This window comes from Bombina bombina, chromosome 4 (genome assembly GCF_027579735.1).
Source record: "Bombina bombina isolate aBomBom1 chromosome 4, aBomBom1.pri, whole genome shotgun sequence".
Taxonomy (NCBI): domain Eukaryota; kingdom Metazoa; phylum Chordata; class Amphibia; order Anura; family Bombinatoridae; genus Bombina; species Bombina bombina.
The window spans coordinates 188,022,625-188,045,494 of record NC_069502.1 but is presented as its reverse complement, the minus strand read 5'-3'; the positions used below and the strand labels follow the sequence as shown (position 1 = coordinate 188,045,494).

The 22,870-nt window shown below is 39.5% G+C and overlaps 1 protein-coding gene across 2 annotated transcripts in view; it reads left to right on the top strand.

Moving 5' to 3' along the window:
- TRAPPC12 (trafficking protein particle complex subunit 12) overlaps nucleotides 1–22,870 on the top strand; it is a 496,716-nt gene that overhangs the window by 23,882 nt on the left and 449,964 nt on the right. For both annotated transcript variants that reach the window (XM_053709729.1, XM_053709728.1), the window contains one exon: nucleotides 10,174–11,352. In XM_053709729.1, coding sequence (XP_053565704.1) covers nucleotides 10,180–11,352 — 1,173 coding nt within the window. In that variant the 5' untranslated portion in view covers nucleotides 10,174–10,179. The remainder of the gene's footprint in view (nucleotides 1–10,173; nucleotides 11,353–22,870) is intronic.

The window sequence follows — 22,870 nt, the reverse complement described above, 5'->3', positions numbered from 1 at the left end:
ACTAACTCTCTCCACGTGTCAGAGCCTATAACTCCCGCTCAAGGGACGCCAAGTACATCTAGCGCGCCCATTGTGTATACTTTACAAGACATGGCGGCAGTTATGAATCATACCCTTACAGAGGTATTGTCCAAACTGCCAGGGTTACAAGGAAAGCGAGACAGCTCTGGGGCTAGAACAAATACAGAGCTCTCTGACGCTTTAGTAGCTATGTCTGATATACCCTCACAATGTGCAGAAGCCGAGGCAGGAGAGCTTCTATCTGTGGGTGATTTTTCTGACTCAGGGAAGACACTTCAACCTGATTCTGATATGTCTACATTTAAATTTAAGCTTGAACACCTCCGCGTGTTGCTCAGGGAGGTTTTAGCAACTCTGGATGACTGTGACGCCATTGTAGTCCCAGAGAAATTGTGTAAATTGGATAAATACTATGCAGTGCCTGTTTACACTGATGTTTTTCCAATACCTAAGAGGTTTTCAGAAGTTATTACTAAGGAATGGGATAGACCAGGTGTACCGTTCTCTCCCCCTCCTGTTTTTAAAAAGATGTTTCCCATAGATGCCGCTACACGGGACTTGTGGCAAACGGTCCCTAAGGTGGAGGGAGCAGTCTCTACCCTAGTGAAGCGTACAACTATCCCTGTCGAGGACAGTTGTGCTTTTCTAGATACAATGGACAAAAAATTAGAGGGTTACCTTAAGAAAATTTTTATTCAACAAGGTTTTATTCTCCAGCCCCTTGCAAGCATTGCCCCTGTCACTGCTGCTGCGGCCTTCTGGTTTGAGTCTCTAGAAGAGACTCTACAGGTAGAAACCCCATTGAATGATATCCTTGACAAGCTTAAAGCTCTTAAGCTAGCCAATTCATTTGTTTCTGACGCCGTTGTTCATTTAACCAAGCTAACGGCTAAGAACTCAGGTTTTGCTATTCAGGCGCGTAGGGCGCTATGGCTTAAATCCTGGTCAGCTGACGTTACTTCAAAGTCTAAGCTTCTCAATATTCTCTTCAAGGGGCAGACCCTATTCGGGCCTGGACTTAAGGAGATCATTTCTGATATTACTGGAGGAAAAGGTCAATCCCTTCCTCAGGATAGGTCCAACAAATTAAGGACCAAACAGACTAATTTTCATGCCTTTCGAAACTTCAAGAGTGGCGCAGCTTCATCTTCCTCTAATACAAAACAAGAGGGAAATTTTGCCCAGTTCAAGCCGGTCTGGAGACCTAACCAGGCTTGGAACAAAGGAAAGCAGGCCAAAAAACCTGCTGCTGCCTCTAAGACAGCATGAAAGATCAGCCCCCGATCCGGAAACGGATCTAGTAGGGGGCAGACTTTCTCTCTTCGCCCAGGCTTGGGCAAGAGATGTCCAGGATCCCTGGGCGTTGGAAATTGTGTCCCAGGGATATCTTCTGGACTTCAAAGCTTCTTCCCCAAAAGGGAGATTTCATCTCTCACAATTTTCTGCAAACCAGATAAAGAGAGAGGCTGTCTTACATTGTGTTCAAGACCTCCTAGTTATGGGAGTGATCCACCCAGTTCCAAAGGAGGAACAGGGGCAAGGCTTCTATTCAAATCTGTTTGTAGTTCCCAAGAAAGAGGGAACCTTCAGACCAATCTTAGATCTCCTTCAAGATGGAGACTATTCGAACCATCCTACCTATGATCCAGGAGGGTCAATACATGACTACCATGGACTTAAAGGATGCTTATCTTCACATTCCGATACACAGAGATCATCATCGGTTTCTCAGGTTCGCCTTCCTAGACAGGCATTACCAGTTTGTGGCTCTTCCCTTTGGGTTAGCTACGGCACCAAGAATCTTTACGAAGGTTCTAGGGTCACTCCAAGCGGTCCTAAGGCCGCGAGGTATAGCAGTAGCCCCTTACCTAGACGACATTCTGATACAGGCGTCGAATTTTCAAATTGCCAAGTCCCATACGGACATTGTTCTGGCATTCCTGAGGTCTCATGGGTGGAAAGTGAACGAAGAAAAAAGTTCTCTATCCCCTCTCACAAGAGTTTCCTTCCTAGGAACTCTTATACATTCTGTAGAAATGAAGATTTACCTGACAGAGGCCAGGTTGTCAAAACTTCTAAATTCCTGCCGTGTTCTTTATTCTACTTCTCGCCCTTCAGTGGCTTAGTGTATGGAAGTAATTGGCTTAATGGTAGCGGTAATGGACATAGTGCCGTTTGCCCGCCTACATCTCAGACCGCTGCAACTCTGCATGCTCAGTCAGTGGAATGGGGATTACACAGATTTGTCCCCTCTACTAAATCTGGATCAAGAGACCAGGGATTCTCTTCTCTGGTGGCTATCTCGGGTCCATCTGTCCAAGGGTATGACCTTCCGCAGGCCAGATTGGACAATAGTAACGACAGATGCCAGCCTTTTGGGGTGCAGTCTGGAACTCCCTGAAGGCTCAGGGCTCGTGGACTCAGGAGGAGGCACTCCTTCCGATAAACATTCTGGAACTAAGAGCGATATTCAATGCTCTTCAGGCTTGGCCTCAGCTTGCTGCGGTCAGGTTCATCAGATTTCAGTCAGACAATATCACAACTGTAGCCTACATCAACCATCAAGGGGGGAACAAGGAGTTCCCTAGCAATGTTGGAGGTTTCAAAAATAATTCTATGGGCAGAGGTTCACTCTTGCCATCTATCAGCTATCCATATCCCAGGAGTAGAGAACTGGGAGGAGGATTTTCTAAGTCGGCAGACTTTTCATCTGGGGGAGTGGGAACTCCATCCGGAGGTGTTTGCACAGTTGATTAAATTTTGGGGCAAACCAGAACTGGATCTCATGGCGTCTCGTCAGAACGCCAAGCTTCCTTGTTATGGATCCAGGTCCAGGGATCCCAAGGCAGCGCTGATAGATGCTCTAGCAGTGCCTTGGTCCTTCAACCTGGCTTATGTGTTTCCACCGTTTCCTCTGCTCCCTCGTCTGATTGCCAAGATCAAGCAGGAGAGAGCTTCAGTGATTTTGATAGCACCTGTGTGGCCACGCAGGACTTGGTATGCAGATCTGGTGGACATGTCATCCTTTCCACCATGGACTCTGCCTCTGAGGCAGGACCTTCTACTTCAGGGTCCTTTCAACCATCCAAATCTAATTTCTCTGCGTCTGACTGCTTGGAGATTGAACGCTTGATTTTATCAAAACGTGGTTTCTCCGAGTCGGTCATTGATACCTTAATTCAGGCTCGAAAGCCTGTCACCAGGAAAATCTATCATAAGATATGGTGTAAATATCTTCATTGGTGTGAATCCAAGGGTTACTCATGGAGTAAAGTCAGGATTCCTAGGATATTATCTTTTCTCCAAGAAGGATTGGAGAAGGGATAGTCAGCTAGTTCCTTAAAGGGAGAGATTTCTGCTCTGTCTATTCTTTTGCACAAGCGTCTGGCGGATGTTTCAGGCGTTTTGTCAGGCTTTAGTTAGAATCAAGCCTGTGTTTAAACCTGTTGCTCCGCCATGGAGTTTAAATTTAGTTCTTAAAGTTCTTCAAAGGGTTCCGTTTGAACCTCTGCATTCGTGATAGAATGGTTACTTAAGCGCCAGTGAACACCTATAAGCCTGGAAAAGGTGATCCCTAGCTGTCACCAATAGGGTACAATAGTAAGAGATAGGAGTGAACCAGGCGCCAACTAACGGAGGCTAGGTGAGATAGTTAAAAATACAATTTATTACATTCAATGTATAACAACAATATGCATACAATCCTAAATTAATAAAAATCATGGATCCATGAAGTTAAAACAATGTGCTTGTATAACTGATAAAACAAATGACAGTGTATATGCAGAGATTTACACTTTAGGCAGTACAATTGCAAATAATAAAAAATATAAAAAATACATTAAAATACATTAAAAATATGAATGTCTGAGGGTAACAAACTCTGTTGGAGTCCGGTACTGAGAATATGATCTTAAAAATACATCCAATCAATTCCTAAAGATGAGTGTAGTATCCAAATTAAAAAGTGTGGTATCCAAATAAAAAATGTGGTATCAAAAAAAAAAAAGGGTGGTTTATGTGGTTACGCAAATCAGGTTGATCAAACTTATAATCAAAAAGTAGTGGAAGAATGTGATGGGAGGTCGTGAAACACAGTGAGCAGATCCAAAAGTATGTCAGGTATTCCAAAAACCAAAAAACGGATTGAATAATAAAGAAGACCTCTCTCACTTGTTTAACATGATTTGATGGTTAAAAAACTGGTAAACTGTCCATAACTAACATAATAAATATAGTTAATATAACCAACACATCCCCTACTTCCATACTGGGGATAGGTTAAACTAATGAGAAATCACCATCATGAACCAACGATGTGGCTGAAAGAATCATATTATACCTGCTAAATAATCCCTATCTTTGGTTTAAGTGATACTTACCTTTAAAATTCAACTATAGGTCTGAAAAATTCCATAACATCTGGATATCACTCCCTTTGTTTTGCAATACAAACCACTAATAATGGTCAATTTAACTACCTCAGACTTAGTCTACAGCAGTAAGAACCAAGTACTCATATGCTGAATAGCAAACTCTGAAATTTTAAACCACCTTGGTAGAATTAGCAAAATATTCCATCTCTCTATTGGTCCATTTCACCTAGAAATTATTCCACAATATCTGCTTATATTTCCTCTCGGATTCCAATAACTTATTGTCCAAGTCCCAGTACTGTTCTAGTCATAATGACAACAATTCAGCATTGTCTAATGGCAATAATATAGCAATATATGTTTAGCCTCTAAATACAAATCTAGAAGAGCCTAAATGCAGCTCCTAATAGAAATCTAGAAGATAAGTCCAAAGAAACAATTAAGTTACGATCTCTGATATTATAATATAACAATATCAGTATCACAAAACTAGCTCTACTGAATATAAATATAAATGAATCTAATCACCTCTCCCTTCCCCTTACGCAAGAAGAACTTTTTCTTAAATAAGAAAAATCACATTTGCCAAATAGGACTATAAACGATCTATTATTACATACATTGTCATTACTATTGCGCTCACTGAGAATGAGGCAACATATAAAGTGAAGTCTGACATACTTAATTCAATATCACACATCGTCATTACCATTGTACTCACTGAGAATGAGGCAACATATAAAGTGAAGTCTGATATACTTAATTCAATATCACACAATAGCAACTAGCCCATACCTCTCGTTATAATGTCCCCTAAAACAAATAGGCTATTTCATAGCAAGTTAGAGGGACATATTCTCTGTTACTTTGAAATAACTGAAACTCAAGATCATGTAGTCGCTACAGAATCTTCTCCAAAAGCATCACATGCTAGATTAACTGGATAACATTGCGCTATTTCATCACTTTATTCATTGCTAAATTATCCAATATTAACAAATTATGTTGGTATTTGGAACTTTATTTTAATACACATTTAGTATCAGGTCTATTTTTATAGACAGTTTTACAAGAATAACATGTCGGCTTAAATTAATAATCCATTTAGTATTTTAATTCACTATTTAATTTATGACTCCAAGATTATCTATCTAGAATATAATTAAAGGCCAGTATTAAGTTAAACACCTAACTATTTGGAATATATATATATATAGATTTTCTGAAGGATCGTTATTGACAGGCTCCCATCTCCTATTCCCAAAGTAAAGAGCAAGCATAATACTCAACTCTGTTAATAATTTACAAGAAAGCTCCCATCTCCTCTCTACCAATCAAAAAACCAACATATCACACACCCCGTTGAGAACCTACAACTAATGCGGCCAGAGGTGACGTCACGACTAAAGGGATTGGTCGAATATCGGCACATAGTCCAATGTGATTGGTCGAATTTCGGCACACATTGTTAAGCCAAAACATAGTGAACACTAGTAAAATTGGACATATAAAATCAAATACCTCAAATAAACTATGAAGGTATTAGCAAACTTACATCTATAGGCATAAATCAACCCACGAAATTTATCTACAGAAGTGCCGAGATATGCGGCAACATTACCAGAAGTGACGTCACCATAATACGGAGGCTATTATGAGATATTTAATAGACTACCAAGATTTAGCGAACATGTTGTATTCATCATAAATACAATTTGTATATCTACAAGATTGCAGAAGGTAGATTATAAAGAACTTAGTTCTTTATAACAACAGTATAAATTCAACGGAACAGGAAGTGAGTTTACAACTAACACATCAGGTCAGTTAGTATAAAAGGCTATCAGTGATCACTAGAAATCAGTCTTGATAAAGGCCTGGCAGGGCCGAAACGCGTAGACCAGCATTGGTAAGCCTGATTTCATTGAAGTCCATTTTTGTCTATGTATTACACATTGGATCTATTTTTCTTTCCACAGGATACTGTTTATGCAATTCGTTGGTGAACAAACCCTCTAAATCATAGGAGACTACCTAGTCTCAACACATCCTTTACCGGATATAGAGTTGTTGGAACAAAGTGAACACTACTGACTCACCTTTTGATTTTTTGATTTCATTGTTTTTATACAAACCTTTGTTGAAAGATCACTATTAATTATTTTTTTCACATATGTTTGGTTTTTGGATTCACTGACATACCTTTGGATTTGTCAACTGTGTTTCACGATCTCCCATATTTTTTTGACACTTTTTTTGACATTTTTTGATTTTTTTGGAATTTATTGTTCTTTACACACATTTGTTGAAAGATAACGATTGACCAATTTTTTGTTTTTTTATATTTTTTGGTTTTTGGAATACCTGACATACTTTTGGATCTGCTCACTGTGTTTCACGACCTCCCATCACATTCTTCCACTACTTTTTGATTATAAGTTGGATCAACCTGATTTGCGTAACCACATAAATCACACTTTTTTATTTTTGATACCACATTTTTTATTTGGATACCACACTTTTTAATTTGGATACTACACTCATCTTTAGGAATTGATTGGATGTATTTTTAAGATCATATTCTCAGTACCGGACTCCAACAGAGTTTGTTACCCTCAGACATTCATATTTTTAATGTATTTTAATGTATTTTTTATATTTTTTATTATTTGCAATTGTACTGCCTAAAGTGTAAATCTCTGCATATACACTGTCATTTGTTTTATCAGTTATACAAGCACATTGTTTTAACTTCATGGATCCATGATTTTTATTAATTTAGGATTGTATGCATATTGTTGTTATACATTGAATGTAATAAATTGTTGTATTTTTAACTATCTCACCTAGCCTCCGTTAGTTGGCGCCTGGTTCACTCCTATCTCTTACTATTGAACCTCTGCATTCCATAGATATCAAGCTTTTATCTTGGAAAATTCTGTTTTTGGTAGCTATCTCTTCGGCTCGAAGAGTTTCAGAGCTATCTGCCTTACAGTATGATTCCCCTTATCTGATCTTCCATGCAGATAAGGTAGTTTTGCGTACCAAACCTGGGTTTCTTCCTAAGGTGGTATCTAATAAGAATATGAATCAGGAGATTGTTGTTCCGTCACTGTGTCCTAATCCTTCTTCAAAGAAGGAACTTCTATTACACAATCTTGACGTGGTTCGTGCTTTAAAGTTTTATTTACAAGCTACTAAAGATTTTCGTCAAACATCTGCTTTGTTTGTTGTCTACTCTGGACAGAGGAGAGTCCAAAAGGCTTCAGCAACTTCTCTTTCTTTTTGGTTAAGAAGTATAATCCGCTTAGCTTATGAGACTTCTGGCCAGCAGCCTCCTGAAAGAATTACAGCTCATTCCACTAGAGCGATGGCTTCCACATGGGCTTTTAAAAATGAGGCTTCTGTTGAACAGATTTGTAAGGTCGGCGACTTGGTCTTCGCTTCATACTTTTTCTAAATAATACAAATTTGATACTTTTGCTTCTTCGGAGGCTATTTTTGGGAGAAAGGTCTTACAGGCAGTGGTGCCTTCCGTTTAAGCGCCTGCTTGTCCCTCCCTTCATCCGTGTCCTATAGCTTTGGTATTGGTATCCCACAAGTAATGGATGAATCCGTGGACTGGATACACCTTACAAGAGAAAACAAAATTTATGCTTACCTGATAAATTTGTTTCTCTTGTGGTGTATCCAGTCCACAGCCCACCCTGTCATTTTAAGGCAGGTGTTTTTTATTTTTAAACTACAGTCACCACTGCACCCTATAGTTTCTCCTTTCTCTTGCTTGTCTTCGGTCGAATGACTGGAGGTGGCAGTTAGGGGAGGAGCTATATAGACAGCTCTGCTGTGGGTGATCCTCTTGCAGCTTCCTGTTGGGAAGGAGAATATCCCACAAGTAATGGATGAATCCGTGGACTGGATACACCACAAGATAAATAAATTTATCATGTAAGCATAAATTTTGTTTTTGAACAGTTAAATGCATTTTTGAATGTATAATGTTTATTTAAGAAAATATTTTAATAAACTCCCAATTAAAATAACTATTTCATCAAAAGTTGTCACCCCCCCATATTACACAGCCCTACCTGTTAGTGTTAATTGGAAGGATGTGGGAGGTTTTTAAAAAAAATAAACAGTTAATTACTTTTTATTTAATTTCTAAGATGTAAATATATAAACTGCATGGCCAAAGGTATGTAGACCGCTTGATTATGAGATATGTCTGGGAATTTGTAAGATCAGGCACATATGTTAGACGAGAAGGTCTGGCTCACAATTGGCTTTCCAATTCATTCCAAAGGTGTTCATTGGCATTGAGGCCAGGGCTCTGTGCAAGCCACTTGAGTTGTTCCACACCAGACTCGTCAAACCATGTTTCGTGGGATCCAGGAACAGAAGAGGGCCTTTCCCAAACTGTTGCCACAAAATTCTAAGCACCCAATGGTTAAAATGACTTTGTATTCTGTACCATTAAGATGACCTGGAGCTAAGGGCCTTGCCCAAACCTTGAAAAAAGCCCCAGTCCATTTTCCTTAGTCCACCAAACATTACAATGTGCCCTACTTCTCCTAGCATCTACCAGATTCTTCCATTACACTGCCAGATAGTAAAGAATGATTCATCACTCCAGAACACTCATTTCCACTACCCCAGTCGTGGCGTGCTTTACACCATTTCAGCCATCGCTTGTCATTGCACCTGTTGATGTGAGGCTTGTATGTAGCTGCTTGGGGATGGAAACCGTTTGATGAACCTTCCGACGCACAGTTCTTGTGCTGATGTTGCTTCTAGACACAGTTTGGAACTCTGTATTGAATGATGCGACGGGTGATAGGTGATTTGTACATGCTTCAGCATTCTGCTGTCCTGTTCTGTGAGTTTGTGTTGTCTGAGCACCAGCTAGCAATGGGTGTAGCTGAAACACCTTTACTTAATAACTAGGGGTGTCCACTGTCCAATTACTTTTGGCAATGCAGGGTGTATGGACCATGCCAGTGATCAGCAGTTATTAAAATTACTACTGTACTGTGTACTGTCGTTCTAATAAATCTATATTTAGTTTGGTCTGGTTTGTATTACTGAAGGAGAATGAATCTTCCTGAAATGTCAAAGTGAAATTATGACTGTTATAAGTAAATATGTTTTTATACTATGTAGTTGTAATTAAGAGGACTATATATATTCTTTAAGATCAATTATCAATAATAATGATATTAAAGGGATACTAAACCCACATTTTTTTTCTTTCATGATTAAGATAACACATGCAATTAAAAGCAACTTTCTTATTTACTCCTATTATCAATTTTTCTTTGTTCTCTTGCTATCTTTATTTAAAAAGCAGGAATGTAAAGCTTAGGTGCTGGCCCACTTTAGGTTAAGAACCTGGGTTACGCTTGCTTATTGGTGGCTAAATGTAGTTGCTTAAAATTGCATGCACTATCTGAATGATGAAAGAAGAAAAAAATTGGGTTTAGTATCTCTTTAACTGTATTTTTATACAGCATTACGTATTTGCTCCTTATCCCTTTTGTTTAATTTTTTTTCTAACATGCCATCTAAATATACCTATAGTGTTTTTGATTTGCATGTTAAAAGGTAGGAAGAGCTAGAATTTTAATCTTTGAAAATATTAACTTCCCCTTTCCAGCTTTAAAAATATTCCCTGCATTATATATCTAGATAGAATAATTCTATATACCTAAAGCTGATTAAACAAACTACTAGGTAACTTGTTAATGTGACTTATTTCTCTGCTTTTTTTTTCGTAAAGGAAAAAATGGAGGATACAGAAAGTAATAATGAAGATATTGTAGCAGATCTTAGCAGCTTGGACACATCAGGCATAACTTGTTCGACTCAAAATATTTCCCCAGAAGAGCAAGATGAAATTCTTTTCCATGAAGAAACAATTGACCTTGATGCATCAGAAGAAAATGTTACTATCTCTGAAGATTCTGGTAACTTTCTAGACAAGCTGAACGATCAGATGATGGAAAGCGTAATTATTTCCGATTCTCCCAATATCAGTGAAGATGATGCTGGGGATCTTGGCTGCCTGCAGGATATTGTTGATGAGATTGAAAGCAATGAATCCCTTAGATTAGGGAGTGAAAATAATAAAGAATCTAATTTGAGCGTTAATAGCAACTCTGAACAGGAAATCTCTACAGAGAATCCAAATACACAAGTGTTACCAGTTGAAGATATGTCTACAGAATGTGAGGACAATTCACATTTAAAAACAGAAGAAATAAGCAAAAATGTGCAGACTCCATTAAATGAAGCGGAAGAGTCTGTTACACCTGTTAGCAAACCACTTCAAGACGAGAATATCCCTGTTTGTACAATCTTTAGTGAAGCTAATACACAGCAGCCAATCTTAGTACATTCAGATTTTGAATCTCAGATGGTGAAGTCACTCAGTTTCGGAAATGAAATTAAAAGCATAGTAAAGATGCAGGCCCAGGTTGTCCAGCCCAGTCCAAGCCTGAGCAATTTTTTCTCTGATAATGGTAGTACACATTCACCAGGCTCTGATTTTTTTGACTCTTTTACAACATCATCTAATTTTATTTCTGTGAGTAACCCAAATGCAGGCAGTAATGTTCCTGAAATTAGTCCTGTACCTCGAACACCTGAGACCATGACTCCACAAGACTTTGCTAGCACCGCATTTTTTATTGGAAACCAATCAGGAGGTTCACAGAGTTCTGTAGAGATTTCTCAGTCCCCTAAGCCTTTTTCACAGATTCAGAGTGTTTTTGCTGGAAGTGATGATCCCTTTGCTACAGCCCTGAACATGAGTGAAATGGACAGAAGAAATGATGCCTGGATACCATCAAAAGAAACCAGGGACATTCTAATCTCTGTAGCAACTCAGCAGTACAGCACTATTTTTATTGATAAAGAAAAACTCACCATGCCAGGATTGAAATTTGACAACATTCAGGTTGGTCATTTGTATTTTATATATTTACTAGTTCTAAAGCCCGTGTACACGGGCCAAAATACCCATCCACTTGGAACCCCTCTCCCTCCCTTCTTGCCCTTCCCTGCCGCTCTCAACTTTTTTATTTTTTTTGTGCAGCGGTCCCACCCGCTCACACACCCCCATATCTCCTGCCCCACCTCTCTGCTGTCTGATCCTCACTGACTTATCCTCCCCCCTCCCTCGTCTCCCGACCCCACACCCTCTCTGCTGTCTGATCCTCACTGACTGATCCTTCCTTATGGCCAGGTATGTTTGTCTCGCGCTGCAGTCTCTACTGCACATGACCGCATCGGACAAACATACCTGGCCTTTTATAAAATAGGATTTGATTTGTACGTATTGTTATTTCTTTCATGTAATTAGCAAGAGTCCATGAGCTAGTGACGTATGGGATATACATTCCTACCAGGAGGGGCAAAGTTTTCCAAACCTTAAAATGCCTATAAATACACCCCTCACCACACCCACAATTCAGTTTTGCAAACTTTGCCTCCTATGGAGGTGGTGAAGTAAGTTTGTGCTAGATTCTACGTTGATATGCGCTCCGCAGCAGGTTGGAGCCCGGTTTTCCTCTCAGCGTGCAGTGAATGTCAGAGGGATGTGAGGAGAGTATTGCCTATTTGAATGCAATTATCTCCTTCTACGGGGTCTATTTCATAGGTTCTCTGTTATCGGTCGTAGAGATTCATCTCTTACCTCCCTTTTCAGATCGACAATATACTCTTATATATATATACCATTACCTCTGCTGATTTTCGTTTCAGTACTGGTTTGGCTTTCTACAACATGTAGATGAGTGTCCTGGGGTAAGTAAGTAAGCTTATTTTCTGTGACACTCTAAGCTATGGTTAGGCACTTTTTTATAAAGTTCTAAATATATGTATTCAAACATTTATTTGCCTTGACTCAGGATGTTCAACATTCCTTATTTTCAGACAGTCAGTTTCATACTTGGGATAAATGCATTTGTTTCAATTATTTTTTCTTACCTTAAAAAATTTGACTTTTTCCCTGTGGGCTGTTAGGCTCGCGGGGGCTGAAAATGCTTCATTTTATTGCGTCATTTTTGGCGCGGACTTTTTTGTCGCAAAAAAAATTTTCTGTTTCCGGCGTCATACGTGTCGCCGGAAGTTGCGTCATTTTTTGACCTTTTTTTGCGTCAAGTGTCGGCGTTCCGGATGTGGCGTAATTTTTGGCGCCAAAAGCATTTAGGCGCCAAATAATGTGGGCGTCTTTTTTGGCGCTAAAAAATATGGGCGTCATTTTTGTCTCCACATTATTTAAGTCTCATTATTTATTGCTTCTGGTTGCTAGAAGCTTGTTCACTGGCATTTTTTTCCCATTCCTGAAACTGTCATTTAAGGAATTTGATCAATTTTGCTTTATATGTTGTTTTTTCTTTTACATATTGCAAGATGTTCCACGTTGCAACTGAGTCAGAAGATACTTCAGGAAAATCGCTGCCCAGTGCTGGAGCTACCAAGCTAAGTGTATCTGCTATAAACTTTTGGTATCTGTTTCTCCAGCTGTTGTTTGTATTGCATGTCATGACAAACTTATTAATGCAGATAAAATTTCCTTTAGTACTGTTACATTACCTGTTGCTGTTCCGTCAACATCTAATTTTCAGAGTGTTCCTGATAACATAAGAGATTTTATTTTTTAAATCCATTAAGAAGGCTATGTCTGTTATTTCTCCTTCTAGTATACATAAAAGTCTTTTTAAAACTTCTCTTTTTTCAGATGAATTTTTAAATGAACATCATCATTCTGATACTGATAATGGTTCTTCTGGTTCAGAGGTTTCTGTCTCAGAGGTTGATGCTGATAAATCTTTGTATTTGTTCAAGATGGAATTTATTCGTTCTTTACTTAAAGAAGTATTAATTGCATTAGAAATAGAGGATTCTGGTCCTCTTGATACTAAATCTAAACGTTTAAATAAGTAGTTATTCCAGAAGTGTTTTCTCTCCCTGATGCTATTTCTGAAGTAATTTCCAGGGAATGGAATAATTTGGGTAATTCATTTACTCCTTCTAAACGTTTTAAGCAATTATATCCTGTGCCATCTGACAGATTAGAGTTTTGGGACAAAATCTCTAAGGTTAATGGGGCTGTCTCTACTCCTGCTAAACGTACTACTATTCCTATGGCAGATAGTACTTCATTTAAGGATCCTTTAAATAGGAAAATTGAATCCTTTCTAAGAAAAGCTTACTTATGTTCAGGTAATCTTCTTAGACCTGCTATATTTTTAGCGGATGTTGCTGCAGCATCAACTTTTTGGTTAGAAGCTTTAGCGCAACAAGTAACAGATCATAATTTTATAGCATTATTATTATTCTATAACATGCTAATAATTTTATTTGTGATATCATCTTTTGATATCATTAGAGTTGATGTCAGGTATATGTCTCTAGCTATTTTAGCTAGGAAAGCTTTATGGCTTAAAACTTGGAATACTGATATGTCTTCTAAGTCAACTTTGCTTTCCCTTTCTTTCCAGGGTAATAAATTATTCAATTTTCAGTTGGATTCTATTATCTCAACTGTTACTGGAGGGAAGGGAACTTTTTTACCAAAGGATAAAAAATCTAGGGTAAATTTAGGTCTAATAATCATTTTCGTTCCTTTCCTCACAACAAGGAATAAAAGCCTGATCCTTCATCCTCAGGAGCGGTATCAGTTTGGAAACCATTTTCAGTTTGGAATATATCCAAGCCTTATAGAAACCTATAGCCAGCTCCTAAATACCCATGAAGGTGCGGCCCTCATTCCAGCTCAGCTGGTATGGGGCAGTTTACGTTTTCTTCAAGGAAATTTGGATCAATTCCGTTCACAATCTCTGGTTTCAGAACATTGTTTCAGAAAGGTACAGAATTGGCTTCAAGTTAAGGCCTCCTGCAAAGAGATTTTTTTTCTTTCCCGTGTCCCAGTAAACACAGCAAGGCTCAGCATTTCTGAAATGTGTTTCAGATCTAGAGTTGGCTGGAGTAATTATGCCAGTTTCAGTTCTGGAACAGGGGCTGGGGTTTTATTCTATCTCTTCATTGTACCAAAGAAGGTCAATTCATTCAGACCAGTTCCGGATCTATCTATTTTGAATCGTTATGTAAGGATACCAACATTCAAGATGGTAACTGTAGGACTATCCTGCCTTTTGTTTAGCAAGGGCATTATATGTCTACAACAGATTTACAGGATGTATATCTGCATATTCCGATTCATCCAGATCACTTTTAGTTTCTGAGATACTCTTTTTAGACAAGCATTACCAGTTTTGTGGCTCTACCGTTTGGCCTAGCGTCAGCTCCAATAATTTTTTTCAAAGGTTCTCGGTGCCCTTCTGTCTGTAATCAGAGAACAGGATTTTGGTATTTCCTTATTTGGACGATATGTTGGTACTTGCTCAGTCTTCACAATTTCGCAGAATCTCATACGAATCGACTTGTGTTGTTTCTTCAAGGTCATGGTTGGAGGATCAATTTACCATTCAGTTCATTGTTTCCTCAGACAAGGGTAACCTTTTTAGGTTTCCAGATAGATTCAGTGTCCATGACTCTGTCTCTGACAGACAAGAGACGTCTAAAATTGATCTCAGCTTGTCGAAACCTTCAGTCACAATCATTCCCTTTGGTAGCCTTATGCATGGAAATTTTAGGTCTTAGGACTGCCGCATCGGATGTGATCTCCTTTGCTCGTTTTCACATGCGACCTCTTCAGCTCTGTATGCTGAACCAGTGGTGCAGGGATTACACAAAGATATCTCAATTAATATCTTTAAACCAATTATACGACACTCTCTGTCATGGTGGACAGTTCACCATCGTTTAGTTCAGGGGGCTTCTTTGTTCTTCTGACCTGGACTATAATCTCAACAGATGCAAGTCTTACAGGTTGGGGAGCTGTGTGGGGGTCTCTGACGGCACAAGGGGTTTGGGAATCTCAGGAGGTGAGATTACCGATCAATATTTTTTTGAACTCCGTGCAATTTTCAGAGCTCTTCAGTCTTGGCCTCTTCTGAAGAGAGAGTTGTTCATTTGTTTTCAGATAAACAATGTCACAGCTGTGGCATACATCAATCATCAAGGAGGGACTCACAGTCCTCTGGCTATGAAAGAAGTATCTCGAATTTTAGTTTGGGCGGAATCCAGCTCCTGTCTAATCTCTGCGGTTCATATCCCAGGTATAGACAATTGGGAAGCGGATTATCTCAGTCGCCAAACGTTGCATCCGGGCGAATGGTCTCTTCACCCAGAGGTATTTCTTCAGATTGTTGAAATGTGGGAACTCCCAGAAATAGATCTGATGGCTTCTCATCTAAACAAGAAACTTCCCTGGTATCTGTCCAGATCCCGGGATCCTCGGGCGGAAGCAGTGGATACATTATCACTTCCTTGGAAGTATCATCCTGCCTATATCTTTCCGCCTCTAGTTCTTCTTCCAAGAGTATTCTCCAAGATTCTAAGGAATGCTCGTTTGTCCTGCTGGTAGCTCCAGCATGGCCTCACAGGTTTTGGTATGCGGATCTTGTCCGGATGGCCTCTTGCCAGCTGTGGACTCTTCCGTTAAGACCAGACTTTCTGTCACAAGGTCCTTTTTTTTTTTCCATCAGGATCTCAAAACCTTAAATTTTAAGGTATGGAGTTTGAACGCTTGATTTTTGGTCAAAGAAGGTTTCTCTGACTCTGTGATTAATACTATGTGACAGGCTCGTAAATCTGTATCTAGAGAGATATATTATAGAGTCTGGAAGACTTATATTTCTTAGTGTCTTTCTCATCATTTTTTCTTGGCATTCTTTTTGAATACCGAGAATTTTTCAGTTTCTTCAGGATGGTTTAGATAAAGGTTTGTCCGCAAGTTTCTTGAAAGGACAAATCTCTGCTCTTTCTGTTCTTTTTTCACAGAAGGATTGCTAATCTTCCTGATATTTCATTGTTTTGTACAAGCTTTGGTTCGTATAAAACCTGTCATTAAGTCAATTTCTCCTCCTTGGAGTTTGAATTTGGTTCTGGGGGCTTTTCAAGCTCCTCCTTTTGAACCCATGCATTCTTTTGTCGTTATATTACTTTCTTGGAAAGTTTTGTTTCTTTTGGCCATCTCTTCTGCTAGAAGAGTCTCTGAATTATCTGCTCTTTCTTGTGAGTCTCCTTTTCTGATTTTTCATCAGGATAGGGCGGTGCTGAATTTTTTACCTAAGGTTGTGAATTCTAACAGCCTTAGTAGAGAAATTGTGGTTCCTTCATTATGTCCTAATCCTATGAATTCTAAGGAGAAATCATTGCATTCTTTGGATGCTGTTAGAGTTTTGTATTATTATGTTTAAGCTACTAAGTCTTTCCGAAAGACTTCTAGTCTATTTGTCATCTTTTCCGGTTCTAGAAAAGGCCAGAAAGCTTCTGCCATTTCTTTGGCATCTTGGTTGAAATCTTTATTTCATCATGCCTATGTCGAGTCGGGTAAAATTCCGCCTCGAAGGATTACAGTTCATTCTACTAGGTCAGTTTCTACTTCCTGGGCGTTTAGGAATGAAGCTTCGATTGATCAGATTTGCAAAGCAGCAACTTGTTCCTCTTTGCATACTTTTTCTAAATTCTACCATTTTGATGTGTTTTCTTCTTCTGAAGCAGTTTTTGGTAGAAAAGTACTTCAGGCAGTGGTTTCAGTTTGAATCTTCTGCTTATGTTTTTCATTAAACTTTATTTTGGGTGTGGATTATTTTCAGCAGGAATTGGCTGTCTTTATTTTATCCCTCCCTCTCTAGTGACTCTTGTGTTGAAAGATCCACATCTTGGGTAGTCATTATCCCATACGTCACTAGCTCATGGACTCTTGCTAATTACATGAAAGAAAACATAATTTATATAAGAACTTACCTGATAAATTCATTTCTTTCATATTAGCAAGAGTCCATGAGGCCCGCCCTTTTTTGTGGTGGTTATGATTTTTTTGTATAAAGCACAATTATTCCAATTCCTTATTTTATATGCTTTCGCACTTTTTTCTTATCACCCCACTTCTTGGCTATTTGTTAAACTGAATTGTGGGTGTGGTGAGGGGTGTATTTATAGGCATTTTAAGGTTTGGGAAACTTTGCCCCTCCTGGTATGAATGTATATCCCATACGTCACTAGCTCATGGACTCTTGCTAATATGAAAGAAATTAATTTATCAGGTAAGTTCTTACATAAATTGTTATTTTTACAGTATAAAAGAGTTAAAATAACGTTGGCACAGTCCATTTCATGATCTAATTGTTCTATATAAGACATAGAGAGTAGACATGCATTTGTTGTAGATGTCATGGTTCCTTGTCTTTCCATCCATGTGTAACAGATAAAAATTTGAGGTATCATATCTGAGTTCACATGAGACTACATTTTAAAGTTTAACATTACCAGGGGTCAAGAGTGCTAGGCTTTGAGGAGTTAGCCAGTCTTGTAGAGAAGGAATGTCTGTCTTTTTCCAGTATTTTAGGATTGAGTTGCTTAGCACATTTAATGCAAATGTGAAAGGGTTTTGTATTGAGTTTGCAATGGAGTTTTGGTGTCTCTATTATAGGTTAGAGGCTTGGAGAAAGATAATTGATTTAAACTAAAAAGTTAGATCCCAAGGATATAGTAATCCTTGTACACAAAGAATGGGACTTCAGCACTCTTTTAAGTAGTATCAAAAAATTATTTTATTCATATACATCCATTGATAGGCATATTCTGTTATCATGGCATAATAAACACACACATATCCCTGAAATAAAGTGCAGATGAACGATATCTAAAGTGCAAATATAAAAAGCATTGTATATAGAATTCTTAAAGGCAAATTTGGCGTCCCAGAAGTTGGCTTATTGCATGCAACACCCTGCTGCACCAAACCCTGTATATTAACAGGCTGTGTCTGGGCAGGTTATCATGGGGATCTGTGCATGCACGGCAATTGTTGGTATAAAGTAATAGATTGGTAGCTCAATTGTACTTGACATGAGAAACAAAGTCATAGTAGCAGTTCCAAAGTTGAACTGATTTTGCTTAACACAAGGTGCCTTATAATGCAAGCTTCTATTCAGTAATGCCTCAGTTCAGTGGTTAAAAGGTGAAATGGTTAAATAGTTAGTGCAAGTAAGCATTACGTAAGCAAGTAGGCAACTGAGTGAGATGTGAGTCATGGCATGCAATATGAGAACGGCATAAAATAGAGGGAGGTCAGTTGTCAACCAAATAGACAGTCCGGACGGCAAGCAACATCAAACAAGCTCCACATAAGCGGTTCTGTTTCTGTAACAACAAATTGATACCTCTCCTTAGCGTATTAGTTTCCGTATTAGAATGTCCATGCTGTAAGCCATTTCAAAACATGCCCGGTCATTGTAGAAAATTCCCTGACAAAGCCCCGTTGATCAGCCAATGGGAGTGAAACATACGTAGGTGTTGGCTAGGCGCTCTGACACCCAATGTTTGGCTTGTAAATATGTCCATGTGCTTCCATGAAACGGATGTGCTGCAACTTTTCTACAGTGACTGGGCATGTTTTGAAATGGCTTACAGCATTGCTCTGAGCCGCGCAAAGTTTCCCTCTCGGGTGCTAATGACTATCACTAGCACTCCCCCACTTTCGTGGAGTTCTGGGGACCTCCATCCATTCCACCCCGGCAATCTGGCCCGTATAGTGACAGGCATCGTCAGGGCTTCACGTTTTAAGCAGTGACATCACACGCAATGATGTCACTGTGCAACTTTATTTAAAACCATTATCAGTTATAGGGAGATGGGGCATGCTCCTTAGATGCCTGTATCTCAGACATCTAAGCAGCTACAGACACCCAAGACCCACCATTGGAAAGGTAATCGTCTGCCCTTAAAAAAAAGGGTAAAAAAGTAAAAGAAAAGTGAAAAAAAAAAGGATTTGGTAGTCTCTAAAGGAACATAAATAAAGATCAAAATTGCCTAGAGACCCCCCAAAATACATGTTCTAAAAATAAACTTGTTTTATTTTCTCCAACATTGGTGTGTCTGGTCCACGGCGTCATCCTTACTTGTGGGAATATCTCTTCCCCAACAGGAAATGGCAAAGAGTCCCAGCAAAGCTGTCCATATAGTCCCTCCTAGGCTCCGCCCACCCCAGTCATTCTCTTTGCCGTTGCACAGGCAACATCTCCACAGAGATGGTTAAGAGTATGTGGTGTTTAGTTGTAGTTTTTTAATTCTACTATCAAGAGTTTGTTATTTTAAAATAGTGCTGGTATGTACTATTTACTCTGAAACAGAAAAAAGATGAAGAGTTCTGTTTGTGAGAGGAAGATGATTTTAGCAGACAGTAACTAAAATCGTTTGCTGTTTCCACATAGGACTGTTGAGATGAAGTAACTTCAGTTGGGGGAAACAGTTAGCAGACTTTTCTGCTCAAGGTATGACTAGCCATATTTCTAACAAGACTGTGTAATGCTGGAAGGCTGTCATTTCCCCTCATGGGGACCGGTAAGCCATTTTCTTAGTCTCAAACAGAATAAAGGGCTTAACATGGGCTATAAAACTGGTAGACACTTTTATGGGCAAAATCGATTGCTTTATTTGGGCATTTTATACATGTTTATGCTTGTAATTCACACTTATAAGCTTGGGGAACGTTTTTTAACGTCAGGCACTGTGTTAGACACCTTTCCAGTCAGGAAGGGCCTTCCCAGTTGTAGGCTGAGCCTCATTTTCGCGCCATTAATGCGCAGTTACTTTTGAGAGCAAGACATGCAGATGCATGTGTGAGGATCTGAAAGTAGTTGGAAAAGTTCCTAGAAGGCTTCATCTGGTATCGTATTCCCCCCTGGGTTTGGTAAAGTCGCAGCAAAGGCTGTAGCTGGGACTGTAGAGGGGTTAAAACTGTAACCGGCTCCGGTTTCTTTATTTTAAGAGTTAAAGCTCTGAAAATTGGTGTGCAATACTTTGAATGCTTTAAGACACTGTGGTGAAAATTTGGTAAATTTTTAACAATTCCTTCATACTTTTTCACATATTCAGTAATAAAGTGTGCACTGTTTAAAATTTAAAGAGACAGTAACGGTTTTGTTTTAAAACGGTTTTTGTACTTTTTTGACAAGTTTAAGCCTGTTTAACATGTCTGCACCTTCAGATAAGCTATGTTCTATATGTTTGAAGATCAATGTGTGTGTCCCTTCAAAATTGTGTGATAATTGTACCATAGCGTCCAAACAAAGTAAGGACAGTATTGCCACAGATAGTAAAGTTGCCCAAGATGATTCATCAGATGAAGGGAGTAGACATAGTTCTACATCATCTCCTTCTGTGTCTACACCAGTTTTGCCCACGCAGGCGGCCCCTAGTATTTCTAGCACGCCAATGCTTATTACTATGCAACAATTAACGGCAGTAATGGATAACTCCATAGCAAATATTTTATCCAAAATGCCTGCATATCAGAGAAAGCGTGATTGCTCTGTTTTAAACACTGTAGAGCAGGAGGGCGCTGATGATAATTGCTCATTCATACCCTCACACCAATCTGAAGGGGTCATGAGGGAGGTTTTGTCGGATGGGGAAATTTCAGATTCAGGTAAAATTTCTCAACAAGCAGAACCTGATGTTGTGACATTTAAATTTAAATTAGAGCATCTCCGTGCACTGCTTAAGGAGGTGTTCTCTACTCTGGATGATTGTGACAACCTGGTCATTCCAGAAAAATTATGCAAGATGGACAAGTTCCTAGAGGATCCGGTTGCACCCTGAGGCTTTTCCTATACCCAAGCGGGTGGCGGATATAGTGAATAAGGAGTGGGAGAAGCCCGGCATACCTTTTGTCCCCCCTCCTATATTTAAGAAATTATTTCCTATGGTCGACCCCAGAAAGGACTTATGGCAGACAGTCCCTAAGGTCGAAGGGGCAGTTTCTACTTTAAACAAGCGCACTACTATTCCTATCGAGGATAATTGTGCTTTCAAAGATCCTATGGATAATGGATATGGGTTTGCTTAAAAAGATTTTTGTACAGCAAGGTTACCTCCTGCAACCCATTTTGTGCATTGTTCCTGTCACTACAGCAGCGTGGTTCTGGTTCGAGGAACTAGAAAAGTCGCTCAGTAGAGAGACTCCGTATGAGAAGGTTATGGACAGAGTTCACGCACTCAAGTTGGCCAATTCTTTTATTTTAGATGCCACTTTGCAACTAGCTAGATTAGCGCCGAAAAATTCAGGGTTTGCAATTGTGGCGCGCAGAGCGCTTTGGCTAAAGTCTTGGTCAGCGGATGTATCTTCCAAGACAAAATTAGTTAATATCCCCTTCAAGGGTAAGACTCTCTTTGGGCCAGAATTGAAAGAGATTATTTCAGACATCACTGGGGGAAAGGGCCATGCCCTCCCACAAGATAGGCCTTTCAAAGCCAAGAATAAGTCTAATTTTCGTTCCTTTCGCAATTTCAGGAACGGACCGGCCTCTAACTCTGCATCCTCTAAACAAGAGGGTAATGCCTCTCAAACCAAACCAGCCTGGAAACCGACGCAAGGCTGGAACAAGGGTAAGCAGGCTAAGAAGCCTGCTGCTGCTAACAAAACAGCATGAAGGAGTAGCCCCCGATCCGGGACCGGATCTAGTAGGGGGCAGACTCTCTCTCTTTGCTCAGGCTTGGGCAAGAGATGTTCAGGATCCCTGGACACTAGAAATAGTTTCTCAGGGTTATTTTCTGGAATTCAATGAACTACCCCAAGGGGAAGGTTCCACATGTCTCACTTATCCTCAAACCAAATAAAGAGACAGGCATTCTTACATTGTGTAGAAGACCTGTTAAAGATGGGAGTGATACACCCAGTTCCAACGGCGGAACAAGGAATGGGATTTTACTCAAATCTGTTTGTAGTTCCCAAAAAAGAGGGAACTTTCAGACCAATTCTGGATTTAAAGATCCTAAACAAATTTCTCAGAGTACCATCGTTCAAAATGGAAACCATTCGAACGATTCTACCCACAATCCAGGAAGGTCAATTTATGACTACCGTGGATCTAAAGGATGCGTATCTACATATTCCTATCCACAAAGAACATCATCAGTTCCTAAGGTTCGCCTTTCTGGACAAACATTACCAGTTTGTGGCCCTCCCATTCGGGTTAGCCACTGCTCCAAGGATTTTCACAAAGGTACTCGGATCCCTTCTAACGGTTCTAAGACCAGGGGGCATTGCAGTAGTACCGTACTTGGACGACATTCTAATACAAGCGTCGTCTCTTTCAAAGGCAAAGTCTCACACAGACATCGTTCTGGCCTTTCTCAGATCTCACGGATGGAAGTTGAACATAGAAAAAAGTTCCCTGTCTCTGTCGACAAGAGTTCCCTTCTTGGGAACAATAATAGATTCCTTAGAAATGAGGATTTTCCTGACAGAAGTCAGAAAGTCAAAACTTCTAAACGCTTGTCAAGTTCTTCATTCTATTCCTCGTCCTTCCGTAGCTCAGTGCATGGAAGTAGTAGGATTG